This window comes from Oncorhynchus nerka, linkage group LG20, assembly GCF_034236695.1.
Source record: "Oncorhynchus nerka isolate Pitt River linkage group LG20, Oner_Uvic_2.0, whole genome shotgun sequence".
NCBI classification, from domain to species: Eukaryota; Metazoa; Chordata; class Actinopteri; order Salmoniformes; family Salmonidae; genus Oncorhynchus; species Oncorhynchus nerka.
In genome coordinates, this window is record NC_088415.1 from 68,971,986 (window position 1) to 68,988,800 (window position 16,815).

At 41.9% G+C, this 16,815-nt stretch overlaps 1 protein-coding gene across 1 annotated transcript in view; it reads left to right on the forward strand.

The window, feature by feature from the left end:
- Window positions 1–16,815, forward strand: part of LOC115103019 (dipeptidyl aminopeptidase-like protein 6) — a 67,545-nt gene that overhangs the window by 17,316 nt on the left and 33,414 nt on the right. The window contains exons 2-3 of the mRNA XM_029623575.2: window positions 9,156–9,270; window positions 11,106–11,204. Coding sequence (XP_029479435.1) covers window positions 9,156–9,270; window positions 11,106–11,204 — 214 coding nt within the window. The remainder of the gene's footprint in view (window positions 1–9,155; window positions 9,271–11,105; window positions 11,205–16,815) is intronic.

The following is a 16,815-nucleotide window of genomic DNA, read 5'->3' on the forward strand; positions in this document are numbered from 1 at the left end:
GATGTGTGTCGTGGAAATTCTTACACAGGGACACTCAAAGTCAATCTTAAATAAATCCTCCTTTATTTGTCAGCACTGGAGAGGTTCCAACCAACTCAATGCGCCATAGTACACATGTCAATCAAGCCTGGGCAGTCCCAGCAGTTGTCTTATGTACGGCTATACACAGACAAGTTATATTTGCATGATTTAGCATAATTAATTAATCACTACCGGTGGCTCGCACATGACTGACCAATAGCTCACAAGGTTTTTTCTCTCTCCAAGTTGAGACATTGAAACTGAGATACCTCGGTTGTTCCCATAGCAATATTCTGGGCGTACTGCCAAGTTGAGGAACAGTGATAGTGAGAATTCCTCCATACACGATCAGTCAGTCACCTGCATGAACCTTTCTAATTGGTTATTAGAAAGTAGCATTGATTTGATACTTTGTAGCATTTATTTAATACATAAACATAACATTTCCCTCACATGAGTAAGGGTTTTATTCAGGTCAACACTTGCAAGGCGGCGGGGCCGGCCTGTATTCCAGGGCATGTTCTCAGAGCATACGCAGAACAGTTGACAGGCATATTCATGGTCATTTGCAACCTCTCCCAGTCTGTAATCCCCACGTCTCAAGCTGACCACCATCATTCCTGTTCCCAAGAACTCTAAGGCTTCGTGCCACAATGACTACCGCCCTGTAGCACTCACATCTGTATTCATGCAGCTTTGAGAGGCTGGTTATGGCACACATCAATTCCATCATCCCAGACACCCTAGACCCACTCCAATTTGCATACCGCCCCAACAGATCCATAGACAACGCAATCTTAATTGCACTCTGCACTGCCATCACCCACCTAGATAAGAGAAATACCTTTGTGAGAATGCTGTTCATTGACTACAGCTCAGTGTTCAACACCACAGTCCCCTCCGAACTTGTCACCAAGTTAGGGACTCTGGGACTGAACACCTCCCTCTGCAACTGGATCCTGGACTTCTTGACCGGCTGACCCCAGGTGGTGAGGGTAGGCAACATCACCTCTACCATGTTGACCCTCAACACGGGGGCCCCACAGGGGTGTGTGCTTGGTTCCCCTCCTGTACTCCCTGTTCACCCACGACTGCGTGGCCATGCACGACTACAACACCATTATCAAGTTTGCTGACGACACGACGGTGGTAGATCTGATCATGATGAGACAGTCTACAGGGAGGAAAAAGCTATACAACTCCACCACTGAGAGCATCTTGACTGGCTGCATCACTGCTTGAAATGGCAACTGCACCACCCTCGATCACATGGCGCTACATATGATGGTGCGGACATCTCAGTATATCACTGGGGCCGAGCTTCCTTGCCATCCAGGACCTCTATATCAGGCGGTGTGAAAGGAACGTCCGAAACATTGCCAAATACCCCAGCCATGCAAGCCATAGATGGATCTCTCTGCGGTACCGGAGTAACAAGTCTGACACCAACAGGCTCCTGAACAGTTTCTATCCCTAAGTTAAATAACTAATGGAATGGCTGCATGGACTATCTGCATCTGACCCTTTTATTTTACTTAAATGCACAGTCACAGGACTCTACACACACACGCACACATTCCCACACACACACACAGACTTAAATTGGCTCACACACACAAAACGCATATACATTCATACTGACTCTACATACACACACACACTCACGTACAATCTACATACACACACACACTCACATACAATCAGCATATACACACACACACACACACACACACACACACACACACACACACACACACACACACACACACACACACACACTCACGTACAATCATCATATATGCTGCTGCTGCTGCTCCATTTATCATATATCCTGATGCCTAGTCACCTTACCCCTATACATGTCTACCTCTACCACCCCAGTATCCCTGCACATTGTAAATATGGTATTGGCACTGACCCTGGAACTGCCCCTGTATATACAGTCGGAAGTTTACATACACCTTAGCGAAATACATTTAAACTAAATTTGTCACAATTCCTGACATTTAATCCTAGTAGAAATGTCATGTCTTAGGTCAGTTACGATCACCACTTTATTTTAAGAATGTGAAATATCAGAATAATAGTAGAGAGAATCATTTATTTGATCACATTCCCAGTGGATCAGAAGTTTACATACACTCAATTAGTATTTGGTAGCATTGCCTTTAAATTGTTTAACTTGGGTCAAACGTTTTGGGTAGCCTTCCACAAGCTTCCCACAATAAGTTGGGTGAATTTTGGCCCATTCCACCTGACAGAGCTGGTGTAACTGAGTTAGGTTTGTAGGCCTCTTTGCTCGCACGCGCTTTTTCAGCTCTGCCCACAAATTTTCTATAGGATTGTGGTCAGGGCTTTGTGATGACCACTCCAATACCTAAACTTTGTTGTCCACAACTTTGGAAGTATGCTTGGGGTCATTGTCCATTTGGAAAACTCATTTGGGACCAAGCAAATTAACTTCCTGACTGATGTCTTGAGATGTTGCTTCAATATATCCACACAATTTTCCTTTCTCATGATGCAATCAATTTTGTGAAGTGCCGCCAGGCCCTTCTGCAGAAAAGCACCCCTACAACATGATGTTGCCACCCCCGTGCTTCACGGTTGGGATGATGTTCTTCGGCTTGCAGGCCTCCCCCTTTTCCCTCCAAACATAACGATGGTCATTATGGCCAAACAGTTCTATTTTTGTTTCATCAGACCAGAGGACATTTCTCCAAAAAGTATCTTTGTCCCCATGTGCAGTTACAAACCGTAGTCTGGCTTTTTTATGCCGGTTTTGGAGCAGTGGCTTCTTCTTGCTGAGCAGCCTTTCAGGTTATGTCGATATAGGACTCGTTTTACTGTGGATATAGATTATTTTGTACCTGTTTCCTCCAGCATCTTCACAAGGTCCTTTGCTGTTGTTCTGGGATTGATTTCCACGTTCATCTCTAGGAGACAGAACGTGTTTCCTTCCTGAGTGGTATGACGGCTGCGTGGTCCATGGTGTTAATACTTGCGCACTATTGTTTGTACAGATGAACGTGGTACCTTCAGGCATTTGGAAATTGCATTCCCATGATCTCAAGCAAAGAGGCACTGAGTTTGAAGGTAGGCCTTGAAATACATCCACAGGTACACCTCCAATTGACTCAAATTATGTCAATTAGCCTATCAGAAGCTTCTAAAGACATGACATAATTTTCTGGAATTTTCGAAGCTGTTTAAAGGCACAGTCAACTTAGTTTATGCAAACTTCTGACCCACTGGAATTGTGATACAGTGAATTATAAGTGAAATAATCTGGCTGTAAACAATTGTTGGAAAAATCACTTGTGTCACGCACAAAGTAGATGTCATAACCAACTTTCCAAAACCATAGTGTGTTAACAATACATTTGTGGAGTGGTTGAAAAGGAGTTTTAATGACTCCAACCTAAGTGTATGTAAAATTCCAACTTCAACTGTAGCTAGCTTACTTTCTCTTGTTCTTCTTATTTCTATTTCTCATGTGTTTTTGTTCTACTTTATTCTACTTTATTTATTTGATCTTATAGTACTACGGATATTGATTACTGCATTGTTTGGAAAGCGCTTGCAAGAAAGGCATTACACTGTTCTTGTACACGTGACAATATGAACCTGAAACATACCGTCAATTCTGTCTGAATTAGGCAAGAGACGGAGACAGAGTGAGGTGGATATACAATCTTATACTTTAGCACACACACACCTGAAAATAGAATGAAGAATGGCAAAGTGATGGAAAGAAGATCTGTTGTTTTCCCTCTTGTGACTTTCCACTCTTTTTGATTGAGAGAGAGAGAGAGAAACAGAGCGAGTGATGGACTACGCTGGCGTGCTTTGTTTTGGTGTGGTGTATGTCTGCTAAAAACAGCAGGGGTGAAAATGGCTCTGGTCCTCATTTATTGATGGAGCCTCTTATTGTTGTCAAACCCAGTGCGTGCTGGCTAATACACGAGGACTGCCTAATGGATGAGAATTCCCATGCCATGCCCAAAGAAGCTCACTCAAGAGTTCTGCACTTTCTCTTGCATTCAAAGGAAGTATTCTTGACTCTTTGTGGGCTCAACCCCCCTTTTGGTGAGGGTGCATGAGGGAAAGCCAGTTTTTGTAATGTAGCGCTGGAGCATATAGCTTGTTGGCAGATAGGACAGAAAGAACATTTGTAGGAGTTTTTTCTGGCCACTGTCTGTTTTCCTGTAGTGAGATGGTTATTGGTGCCAATGGAGGTCTTTGTAGGCCTACATCGTTTTTCTCAACTTCAGTAGAGTTAGTATTTGTTTGCTCAAATTCGTGCCTTTTGTTGAGTTGCTGAAGAACACTTTTAATGAATTTATGCAGATCAGACTACATGTTTTATACATGGCAAAGTGTTTTTTTGTTGCCATCAGTTCGCCTGCATTAAAGGAGTATGAACACGCAACAGATCATTTGTATTCTGGACCGGTAATGAGTCTGCAGGCTGCAAACACCAACAACCTGGTACGTTTTGTGTGGAGGCAGTGGGCCTAAATTCACATATTGTCACAGCAGTGTTTGTTCTATTGTTGCTAGAGGATGAGATATGGATGGTAATGACTAGCAGTAACCAGGTAGGTGTTTCAGATGACAACAGCAGCTGGCAGGTGTTGGTGAAACAGTGAACTGAGGACCTGTTGGCTGACACACAGGTTGCTACAACAACTGAGAAATACAGACAAACAAATGGAAGAGAAATATATAGAAGATAAAGAGTCGCTCTTGTTAAAAGGTGATTGAGTGTTGGCAGCATGTATAAAGATACTTGCATATTTCCATCAGGAAGTAAGGTGTAGGATGTCTCTGAAATATTCCCAATTTTGTTTACTTCTCCGGGGCTCATACTGGCCCGCCTTGGACTCGTGTTGAACAGCCCTGATGTGAGCATGTTGATGAGGTAAAAAGAAGGAGTAGACTGGAGAGGAGGAGAAGGGAGCAGGAGACTAGAGAGGAGGAGAAGGGAGCAGGAGACTAGAGAGGAGGCAAAAGGGCGAAAAAGTCTACAGACTGGAGAGATTGAATATTCACACGGGCTATTTAGACTGGCATCAAGATGGCTAGTATGGTTCTGCTGAGCAAAGATTTTCCCAGCTCCTCGGTTAGAATATAATGCAATTGGCCGGCCACAGAGGTCAATTTAACGTTGGTTAAATGTAATTTCATTGAAATGACCTGGATCCAATGTTGATTCAACCACAGTGTGTGCCCAGTGGGATATTACTCCTGCTGTAGGTTCTATTATCACTGAGCCATAACATTTTAAATATGAGTCATTTAGCAGATGCTCTTATCCTGAGCGACTTACCGGAGAAATTAGGGTTACGTGCCTTGCTCAAGGGCACATCGACAGATTGTTCACTAAATTGGCTCAGGGACTCGAACTAGCAACCTTTCAGTAACTGGCCCAACGCTCTTAAAGCTAGGCTACCAGTCACCTCTAAAGCCTGGTGTACACTACACAATACAAACTTGTCCCAGACAAGTTTTTGATATTGAAGACAAAATCCCCATGCCATTGCCTACTCGGGGCGAGCAGCCGTCACCGACGCTCGTTTAATGTGAGCGAGTCAGAGACGCACTCTGAGGGCTACCGATCCCGTATTTGAGCAGACCCAGACGTCCCGATATTTTCAAACATGTTTGATTTGATCGGCACGAAATAGGCAATGCTCTCGTAGTGTGCAACGTCAAGTTTTGAGAACGGTGATCAGTAAAAAACAAAGACAGCTCGCCAGAGAAGAAGCCAGTGAGACGATGATGATGTTTCACTTCACCCAGAATGTGTAGACTCTCGAGAAGGAGCGATGACTACTACCAGTATGCATTTGTACTTGCCTTTAACCAAAGCCAAAGTGTCAAATCATAACAGCTCAGAAGTTCCCAAGCAATGTTATTAAATTCAAAATGTTGGCTAGATATTTGAACTCTGTATGACAGGTGTAAATGTCTGACTGAAAACGTTTGAGGCTGCTGTGAGTCACAGCTTATTCTAGCTGCGTTAACAATCTAATCACATAATGTTTTTTTTTGCGACCAAGTAAAGAATCTTGTAGTGTGTGCCACGTCGTTTAGTGTGCGCGACAGCGCACCACAGCGTTGGCAAGACAACAAACTACAGTAAAGACAGTCATTTAATGTGAGAGGCTCAGCGATGTTAGGATCAGTGATGCCAGGCTCTCAAAGGTTGTCTTCGAAGTGTGCAAAAGTCTTTGAGTGTTCAAAATGGACGATTGACTGGTTGTAATAAATTCTCACCTGAACCTTTGCAGTGTACTGTAGATATCTATGGGCCTTGATCTGTACATTTGATCTGCAGACCATACTATTCATTTGTTTATTCCTTGCAGAGGTCAGAGGGCAGCAGACAGTGATTTCCTGATGAATCCACAGTTGGAGCATTTCCATTAGGAGGTGATAACACAGGCAGATTCATTTCCTCTATCTCAGTCTCCAGCCTTATCTCACTATCAATTTAATATGTGGGAGATGCCTCCGCAGAAACAATAATATAAACTGCAGCTGTTACACACATGCAAACACACATACACACTAGGGTTGCCACAATACCAGTATTGCGATACGCAGAAGTATCGTGGCAAGGAAACAAAACATGTAGCAGATTTAAAGGGCAACTCCACCACTTTTCAACCTCATTTTCATTATTTCCAGCACAATACCATTGTCAACATATGTGAGATAGCGCATTTCTAACTTTTGTAGAAAAACATTTTTTAGTTAAAAAGTTCTACCCGATGACATCATTAAAAGTTCAAACGGTGATTTTCAGACTGTATGACATTCACAGTGAAACTTGTTGCAGGGTTTGAAAATCACTGTCAGTGTTTTGTGGGTAGCTACTCTGAAAATAGTTTACCAAGCTATCAATTACTTCACACTGGAAGAAGTTAAGATCCAATAAAGCTACCCTGAAGAAAAATATTGTTTACTTACCTAAAGTTACTTAGAAAATGTTTTCACTACATGTGCACTTCATAAAAAAAGATCATATCTTAATCTGAAATGTCATAGATGGCAAATTGCAATAACAGATCGGTCTGTAGTCAGATGTTGACAGAAGTGTAATGCTCATTCCTTCGATGATAAACACGAATCCGACCATCACCCCTGGTGAGACAAAACCGCGACTCGTTAGTGAAGAGCCCTTTTTGCCAGTCCTGTCTGGTTCAGCGACGATGGGTTTGTGCCCATAGGCGACGTTGTTGCCGGTGATGTCTGGTGAGGACCTGCCTTACAACAGGCCTACAAGCCCTCAGTCCAGCCTCTCTCAGCCTATTGAGAAACAGTCTGAGCACTGATGGAGGGATTGTGCATTCCTGGTGTAACTCGGGCAGTTGTTGTTGCCATCCTGTCAGTAGAAAGGTCTCTTTAGTGTCCTAAGTTTTCATAACCTTGACCTTAATTGCCTACCATCTGTAAACTGTTAGTGTCTTAACGACCGTTCCACAGGTGCATGTTCATTAATTGTTTATGGTTCATTGAACAAGCATGGGAAACAGTGTTTAAACCCTTTACAATGAAGATCTGTGAAGTTATTTGGGTTTTTACGAATTATCTTTGAAAGACAGGGTCCTGAAAAAGGGACGTTTCTTTTTTTGCTGAGTTTATGTTTACACTGGTTTTGTGGAGAGGCTGAATATGACGTTGACAAATGGCAGAATTGCCTTTTAATTTCTTGAGCAAAACAGTCCTAATGTTGTAAAAAACATCCTTATGATGTCACTCAGAATCACATTTGTATATTTTGCAAGCTATAGCACACAATATTTTACATAAAGGTTTTAAGAACCATAGAGTTTGGTCTGCTTCGTGTTCTTTTTTTCTGCCAAGGTAAATCTGGTATCGTAGTATCTTGATGCTTCTACCATGACAACCCTAACACACACACACACATGCATGAGTCACTACCACCACCATGGCCTCATACAGAAAGATGCAGAGCAACACTGATCCATATTGATCCAGATCTGTTGATTGCATTGTTCCTAATTAAGCTTGATCTCTATCTATGGGGCGGCAGGGTAGCCTAGTGGTTAGAGCGTTGGACTAGTAACCGGAAGGTTGCAAGTTCAAACCCCGAGCTGACAAGGTACAAATCTGTCGTTCTGCCCCTGAACAGGCAGTTAACCCACTGTTCCTAGGCCGTCATTGAAAATAAGAATTTGTTCTTAACTGATCTTGCCTAGTTAAATAAAGGTAAAATTAAAATTAAAAAAATAAATCTGCCCACAGTGACACGCTATGCCACTGCTCAGAGCTCAGTGGAGAGGAGAGAGACACAGACCTTAACGATGAGACGCTGTACAGGGTCCAAGAGTACTGGCTCTCTGCATCAATACGTCTAGCCCACTTCCAGATCTCTGTGATATCTGTACTTTAGCCAACTCTGTTGTCATGCCTTGATAGTCAGAGGAATTGGTTAAAACACTTTCAGAACTGGAACTAGGCTAGAATCAGCCTTGGATACCAACAGATATAGTAGCAATCCAACAGATAGTCTGATTCACCTATAGGACACTCAGACTTGTCTCATGAACCAATCTCCATTTTGCTTTACCACAACTATCAATGAATAGGGTGTGTAATATCATGCTGGGCTTTTTACATGTGCAAATGAGATGGTGTAACCGTGCAGTGAATTATCTGCCTCAGCCTACACCATGGGGGTATAGTTAAGTGTTGTATGTCACTTGGATTTGACTGTATGTGTTTAGAGTAATAGGGTTTCATATATAGGCCATCTAGCCTCTGTTTGGCGTTGCCTGTAGGAGAGGAAAGGCGTATTACGGTAAAGGTGTTGCAGAAGCCTCGGGTGAAATACTTTGAGGATGTGCTCAGGTTATCTGGATCTCCCGATGCGGTACACGCTAACATAAGGAACTGTCTTCAGCTTATTCTTGTTTTTTCCTGTCATTTCCACCTTCAGAGTTTATTCTGTCACTTAGATTCCCACTAGTTTCTTTCAACAGCTGTGTGGCTGAGAGCCTATCACAGGAGTACTGCAGTACTAACACAAGTAGTCAGTGCCTCCCCTCCTTTTCTCCCAATTGACCCCTATTAACTTTAATGTGTGTGTGTTTGTGTTGCAGGAGCTGGTGGGCAGTGCCCCTCCACAGAGGAACTGGAAGGGAATAGTCATCGCCCTGCTGGTCATCTGCATCATCTTGTCTCTGATCGTCACCGCTGTCATCGTGCTCACCCCAAGTACGTAACACATAAAGCTGCATACACTTTAACACTCAGCTACTGAACACTACAAACACCACACCGTATCCTACAGATGTAGGATCTGAATTTGAGCCAGTTTGCTACAGTAGGAAAATAACACTGCAGCAACAGGAAATGTGAATTATTATGTGGATTATAATTCATTGACATTTTGTAGGGGCTGGCACATTTTTCATAATAAAAGTCTGACATTTCAAAGTGGAAATGACAAACTTCAAAAGTCTTTTTAAAACTAAAATACAGTGCAAGTTAATCATTTTCTGCATCACAGGAACGTTTTCCTGCAACAGGGTGATCAAATTAAGATTTTAAATCTGTAATAACACAAACACGGCTAGATTACACCACACACACCATCAAATACGTAAGACTGCAGACACATTATCACTTCCCAAACAATTGTTGTATAATTCCGTCTCCCAGACACTGTTTCTCTAAAAAGCTGCAGGATGGAGAAATATAACCACTCAAATTCATAGACCGAGCTATGCAAGGACTGACCATCCATGATATCAACATGATAGTTTTGACCATGTTTTCAGGCTATGCAGTGCTTGTTCACATTTACTTAGTCTAAAAACATTGTAATAAACAAGCTTATATTTTGGGTTCTGGTGGGTTACGACAGTTGAACTAAGCTCACGAGACATTTATCAGTTATATTCTTCAGGAATCAACATATCATGAATTTATAAGTCCCAAAATAGATGTAGCAACTTCAGATTGCCCCTTTAAATCAAGACATACTTATACCGGAGTCAGGCCGCCAAATGAAAACTTCTACTTAGATTGAGAAGGATTACAATTGGCCTTGCTAGCAGACAGCCCAGTGGGTCATTTCATTTCATAAGCCCATTCATTCATAGACAGCCAGGAGTAGAGAAGTTGATGGTAATGTGTCAGCTTGGAGATTGCGTATTGGTTTTTCAGAGAGACGAGGTGAAGTCATCCTCTCGCAAGGTAATGGGGATTTAATGTATAACGCCATTCAGTGTCGTTTAATGGAAATTATTATGCAGTAATAGCTCTAGTCATTTGTATAATTGGCAGTGCAGCAGAGCTGCTGTTTTCCACATGTTGGGAATGAATCCCTCTCCATAGCCATTTACCAAAGATGAAGAGAACGTGTAAATGTATAGACTTGCAAAGGCACTGACTGTATTGGCTCCCAGACCGTGGGCATATGGGGTTGAAAGGCACACACACCACCATCTCTATATAATTCAACCTTTTACCTCTGTTGTCCACCCTGTCTGGTCTGCAGTTTTGCTGTCAACTGCAGAAGGGATTGTGTAGCTGGGGGTAGAGGGAGTTATGGCTGCTTGAAAAACTGTCCAGGCTGCAGTGAATCGATGCTGGTGGATCAATAGAGAGTTACCCTGGGCCAAGTGTCTATTTCTCCTTTGTAACCTCTCCGTAATTGCTGCGTCTGTGAGTTGGGAACTGCTGCTGGAAGTCCTACAATCTCCAGAGACAGAAAATACACGTGATAGTCCGCCTCTGCCAGACGTTTCCTGGTCTGGTTTTATGACCGCTCAGGCAACTTGTGGCAGGAGAAGTCAAATATAAACGTTTTTTGGAAATGGAAAATGCACTTCCCTGCAGCTGAAGGCTGCTCAAGTCACAAAGGAAGACTGTAAACGTATGACTATGTCAGAGTACTGTCTGACTGACAGCAACCAGATAGAGTAGAGTTTAGTTACAGGTAAGTCATGTGAATGAGAATTGAACCTTAACATTATCATATTGCTGTAACTCATTAATTATGTCTTCTTCCATTGTTTTGTTCTCTTGATATATTCCACTGGTAGTTGCAGATGATAGCCTTGCCCTCAAGAAGAAAGTCACCATCGAGGACGTCTTCGGAGGAGATTTTCATGTGCACGACCCCGACGCTACATGGCTCAGCGGTGAGTTGCTATAGTTACACCCTGCCCTCTCTTCCTCCACAAGAAACTGAACCTCACTCAGAAACAATGTACCCTCTAACCTGCGTTCGTGTGCGGTTGCCCAGCTCCCCTCGGACTGCCACGAAGAAGAAATATCAGCCCACGCAGAGAAGCACGAGATTGAACTCCAGTCAACTTTCTAGAGTTTTCCCCTTTAGTTAACACTATCAACGTTTCTCTCAACTGTGGGAATTGTGATCCAGTCAATGCAATATTAGCCACTTTCAATGCAACATATCGAAACAAAACATTTGTTTCACTTTGTGATTCACTTTTGTGATTTTCTTGTAGGCAGAGCGCATTGGATTAGGATTCTATTGCATTGACAGGCATGACTCATGCCCGTACTCTACCCAGACTGGTGCGCCATAACCAATCAGAGCTGCAGTAGACCTACATGCAAATAGCCATTACCATATCTGTGCCATTCACTTTGAACTGGACTGTGTTTACAGTATGAGCGGTTGTGAGTAGAACCACTTGTTTTGAGATAAAATCGAAAGCTGCATGTAGCCACCTAAGCACATTTGATCATATTCTTTGCTAGTTAGTGAGTTATTAGCCCAGTTATAGCTAATTTCTTGTCAACAATGGGGGAGTGGTTGCTTCCTACAAGAGCACAAAATATGTGCATTTCTAGCCATCTTTGAAAATAGCTTTTTTCTATCTTAAAGGGGAAGTGTTGTATTTTGAGACGGTCTTGAATAAACTAAGTAGACCGTAGGCAGAGGGTAGCATAATTGATCTTATTCTCTGTAATAATGGTATGGGAACAATAATGCATTTTATTTTGTAAAGTGGTTTCTTGCATCAAACAACACATTTTCAGTCAGCTCCTTGTCTGATTAACAAGTGGATAAACATGTTAATATCAAGCCCTGCGTGTTTTTTCCCCCAAAAGTCTCATGGAATGTAGGCCACACATTTGCTGCTACTGTAGGCTGAATGATAGAACAGCTATTTCCATGTTAAAATGTTATGTGGTGCATTTTCTCCATTGTTTTTGATGGTAGGCCACTCTGGTAGGTCTACTTTATGATCAAATAGCTACAGTAGCTTACTTGGCCACTTTCAAAACTGTAACATAAAGCGGGTACAGCCTCAGTGTAAACAGAAGTTGCACAGAATTTTCACAACGTTCAAGTTTGCGATCAGCAGACCTGGAATTTGCTAATGACGAAAAAATTTGAACGAACATTGCTCAGCATCCACCAACCAGTCTGCACGTTTTAAAGTTTGAAGGCCATTTTGTAGCTAAAACGATTGAAGACTTTGAATTTGTTCCATTCAAGTCTATGGCACCTGAAATACAGTTGGATTTATGCAAATATGGTTGAAAAGTATACGTAGAATAACCATTTCTTTTCAAGCAACAATAGTGCACCAGTGCCAGTCTGCGCATTTTAAAGTCATTTTGGTTTTGGTAGCTTTAATGGTTCAAGATAAGTGGTGAATTCAAATACTACCCATTCAAACCTATGGAGCTTTTATGTACATTTAAAATGGTTATAGTTCAAAAAGTATAAATGGTATAAAAAAAGCTATATACAAGTACACCATTCCAGACCGGTCTGCATGTTTTAAAGTTTCAATGGAGTTTCCAGCTTAAACGGTTGAAGACTGGTTACGTGGCAAGGTTTCCCCATTCAGGTCTATGGCCTTTGAAATGCATTGTGATTTATGCAAATATCAAATCAAATCAAATGTTATTTGTCACATCCACATGGTTAGCAGATATTAATGCGAGTGTAGCGAAATGCTTGTGCTTCTAATTCCGACAATGCGGTAATAACCAACGAGTAATCTAACCTAACAATTCCACTAAAATATGGTTGTAGTGTGAAAAGCATTAGTAGTATCAAAAAGTGTTTTCTAGTACACTGCCTGCATGTTTTTAGTGTTTTTACGGTTTTGAGTCTACAGGTGGCAGTGGAAAGAAAATAAGAAGGATGAACAGTTTGTAAAGTTGTACTTTGCTTTCAGCAAGCACATTTAATTAAGGGTTATACAGAGAGACATAGACAGAGCCATGTAATTAATCCAATGGAACTGTGGAATGTGCCTGTCTCCACCATGGTCTCTCCACGGTGAGTAAATCCCATAGACATTGATTCTGTATGTAATTTTGTGGTAAATCCTTCATAATAAGTGTCCAGTTTATGCCGTCACGCACCACACAGTACTGTAGCTATAATGTATGCAGAACATGTACAGGACAGGTATGGCCCACATTAAACAGATGTAGGGCGGGTCTTAGATGGCCGTTTTACGTTTGACCAAGCTGCAGAACACACAGAAATATATCATAAAGCTACTGATCACCCTCTAGTGTTAGAGATTCAAATGATTTTTGTTTTTTCATTGACTCCAGAAAGCACAAAAGCAGAGCCAGTTTTTTTCGACATACTTTTACAAACTGATATATGAACAATGTAGCTACTTACGCAGCAGTAACATAGCGTGTCTTCTTCACTGGAAAGTAACCTTTCCACAACAACATATATCAACATAATTACTCAATCTGGATATCTCAGAAGATAATAGATTTTTTTTTTGTATTTTATTTAAATTTTATTTCACCTTTATTTAACCAGGTAGGCTAGTTGAGAACAAGTTCTCATTTACAACTGAGACCTGGCCAAGATAAAGCAAAGCAGTGCGACACAAACAACAACACAGAGTTACACATGGAATAAACAAGCGTACAGTCAATAACACAATAGAAAAAAAGAAAGTCTATATACAGTGTGTGCAAATGGCGTGAGGTGGTAAGGCAATGAATAGGCCATAGTAGCGGAGTAATTACAATTTAGCAAATTAATACTGGAGTGATAGATGAGCAGATGATGATGTGCAAGTAGAGACACTGGTGTGCAAAAGAGCAGAAAAGTAATTAAAAACAATATGGGGATGAGGTAGGTAGATTGGGTGGGCTATTTACAGATGGACTATGTACAGCTGCAGCGATCGGTTAGCTGCTCAGATAGCTGATGTTTAAAGTTAGTGAGGGGAATATAACTCTCCAGCTTCAGCAATTTTTGCAATTCCTTCCAGTCACTGGCAGCAGAGAACTGGAAGGAAAGGCGGCCAAAGGGAGTGTTGGCTTTGGGGATGACCAGTGAGATATACTGTACCTGCTGGAGCATGTGCTACGGGTTGGTGTTGTTATCGTGACCAGTGAGCTGAGATAAGGCAGAGCTTTACCTAGCATAGACTTATAGATGACCTGGAGCCAGTGGGTCTGGCGACTAATATGTAGCGAGGGCCAGCCAACTAGAGCATACAGGTCTCAGTGGTGGGTGGTATAAGGAAGACCACGTCATAAAAATGGAGCTCTATAGGAGAAAGCTCTGCCTCCAGCTGTTTGCTTAGAAATTCTAGGGACAATTAGGAGGCCTGCAGCTTGTGACCGTAGCGTACATGTAGGTATGTACGGCAGGACCAAATCTGAAAGATAGGTAGGAGGAAGCCCATGTAATGCTTTGTAGGTTAGCAGAAAAACCTTGAAATCATCCCTAGCTTTAACAGGAAGCCAGTGTAGGGAGCACTGGAGTAATATGATCAAATGTTTTGGTTCTAGTCAGGATTCTAGAAGCCGTATTTAGCACTAACTAAAGTTTATCCGGGTAGCTGGAAAGTAGAGCCTTGCAGTAGTCTAACCTAGAAGTAACAACAGCATGGATTAATTTTTCTGCATCATTTTTGGACAGAAAAAGATTTTTGCAATGTTACGTAGGTGGAAAAAAGCTGTCCTTGAAACAGTCTTGATATGTTCGTCAAAAGAGAGTTCAGGGTCCAGAGTAAAGCCGAGGTCCTTCACAGTTTTATTTGAGACGACTGTACAACCATCAAGATTAATTGTCAGATTCAACAGAAGATCTCTTTGTTTCTTGGGACCTAGAACTAGCATCTATGTTTTGTCCGAGTTTAAAAGTAGAACATTTGCAGCCATCCACTTCCTTATGTCTGAAACACAGGCTTCCAGCGAGGGCAATTTTAGCGCTTCACCATGTTTAATTGAAATGTACAGCTGTGTGTCATCCGCGTAGCAGTGAAAGTTAACATTATGCTTTCGATTGACATCCCCAAGAGGTAAAATACGGAACCTTGAAGAACACCGAAATTTACAATTGATTTATCAGAGGACAAACCATCCACAGAGGCAAACTGATATCTTTCCGACAGATAAGATCTAAACCAGGCCAGAACTTCTCCGTGTAGACCAATTTGGGGTTCCAATCTCTCCAAAAGATTGTGGTGATCGATGGTATCAAAAGCAGCACTAAGGTCTAGGCGCACAAGCACAGATGCAAAGCCTCGGTCTGACGCCATTAAAAGGTAATTTACCACCTTCACAAGTGCAGTCTCAGTGCTATGATGGGGTCTAAAACCAGACTGAAGAATTTCGTATACATTGTCTTCAGGAAGGCAGTGAGTTGCTGCGCAACAGCTTTTCAAAAAAAAAAAGAATAGGCCGTTTCGAAATAGGCCGATAGTTTTTCAAATATTTTCTGGGTCAAGGTTTTTGCTTTTTCAAGAGAGGCTTTATTACTGCCACTTTCAGTGATTTTGGTACACATGCGGTGGATAGAGAGCCATTTATTATGTTCAACATAGGAGGGCCAAGCACAGGAAGCAGCTCTTTCAGTAGTTTAGTTGGAATAGGGTCCAGCATGCAGCTTGAAGGTTTAGAGGCCATGATTATTTAGATCATTGTGTCAAGATATATAGTACTAAAACACCTGAGTGTCTTCCTTGATCCTAGGTCCTGGCAGAGTTGTGCAGACTCAGGACAACTGAGCTTTGGAGGGATATGCAAATTTAATGAGGAGTCCGTAATTTGCTTTCTAATGATCATGATCTTTTCCTCAAAGAAGTTCATGAGTTTATTACTGCTGAAGTGAAAGTCATCCTCTCTTGGGGAATGCTGCTTTTTAGTTAGCTTTGCAATAGTATCAAAAATACATTTTGGATTTTTCTTATTTTCCTCAAGTTGGAAAAATAGGATGATCGAGCAGCAGTGAGGGCTCTTCGATTCTGCACTGTACTGTCTTTCCAAGCTGGTCGGAAGACTTCCAGTTTGGTGTGGCGCCATTTCCGTTCCAATTTTCTGGGAGCTTGCTTCAAAAGCTTGGGTATTTTCTGTATACCAGGGAGCTAGTTTCTTGTGACAAATGTTTTTAGTTTTTAGGGGTCCGACTGCATCTAGGGTATTGCACAAGGTTAAATTGAGTTCCTCAGTTAGGTGGTTAACTGATTTTTGTCCTCTCACGTCCTTGGGTAGGCAGAGGGAGTCTGGAAGGGCATCAATTCATCTTTCTGGTTGTCTGAGAATTTATAGCACAACTTTTGATGTTCCTTGGTTGGGGTCTGAGCAGATTATTTGTTGAGATTGCAAACGTAATAAAATGGTGGTCTGATAGTCCAGGATTATGAGGAAAACAGTAAGATCCACAACATTTATCCCACGGGACAAAACTAGGTCCAGAGTATGACTGTGGCAGTGAGTAGGTCCGGAGACATGTTGGACAAAACCCACTGAGTCGATGATGACTCTGAAAGCCTTTTGGAG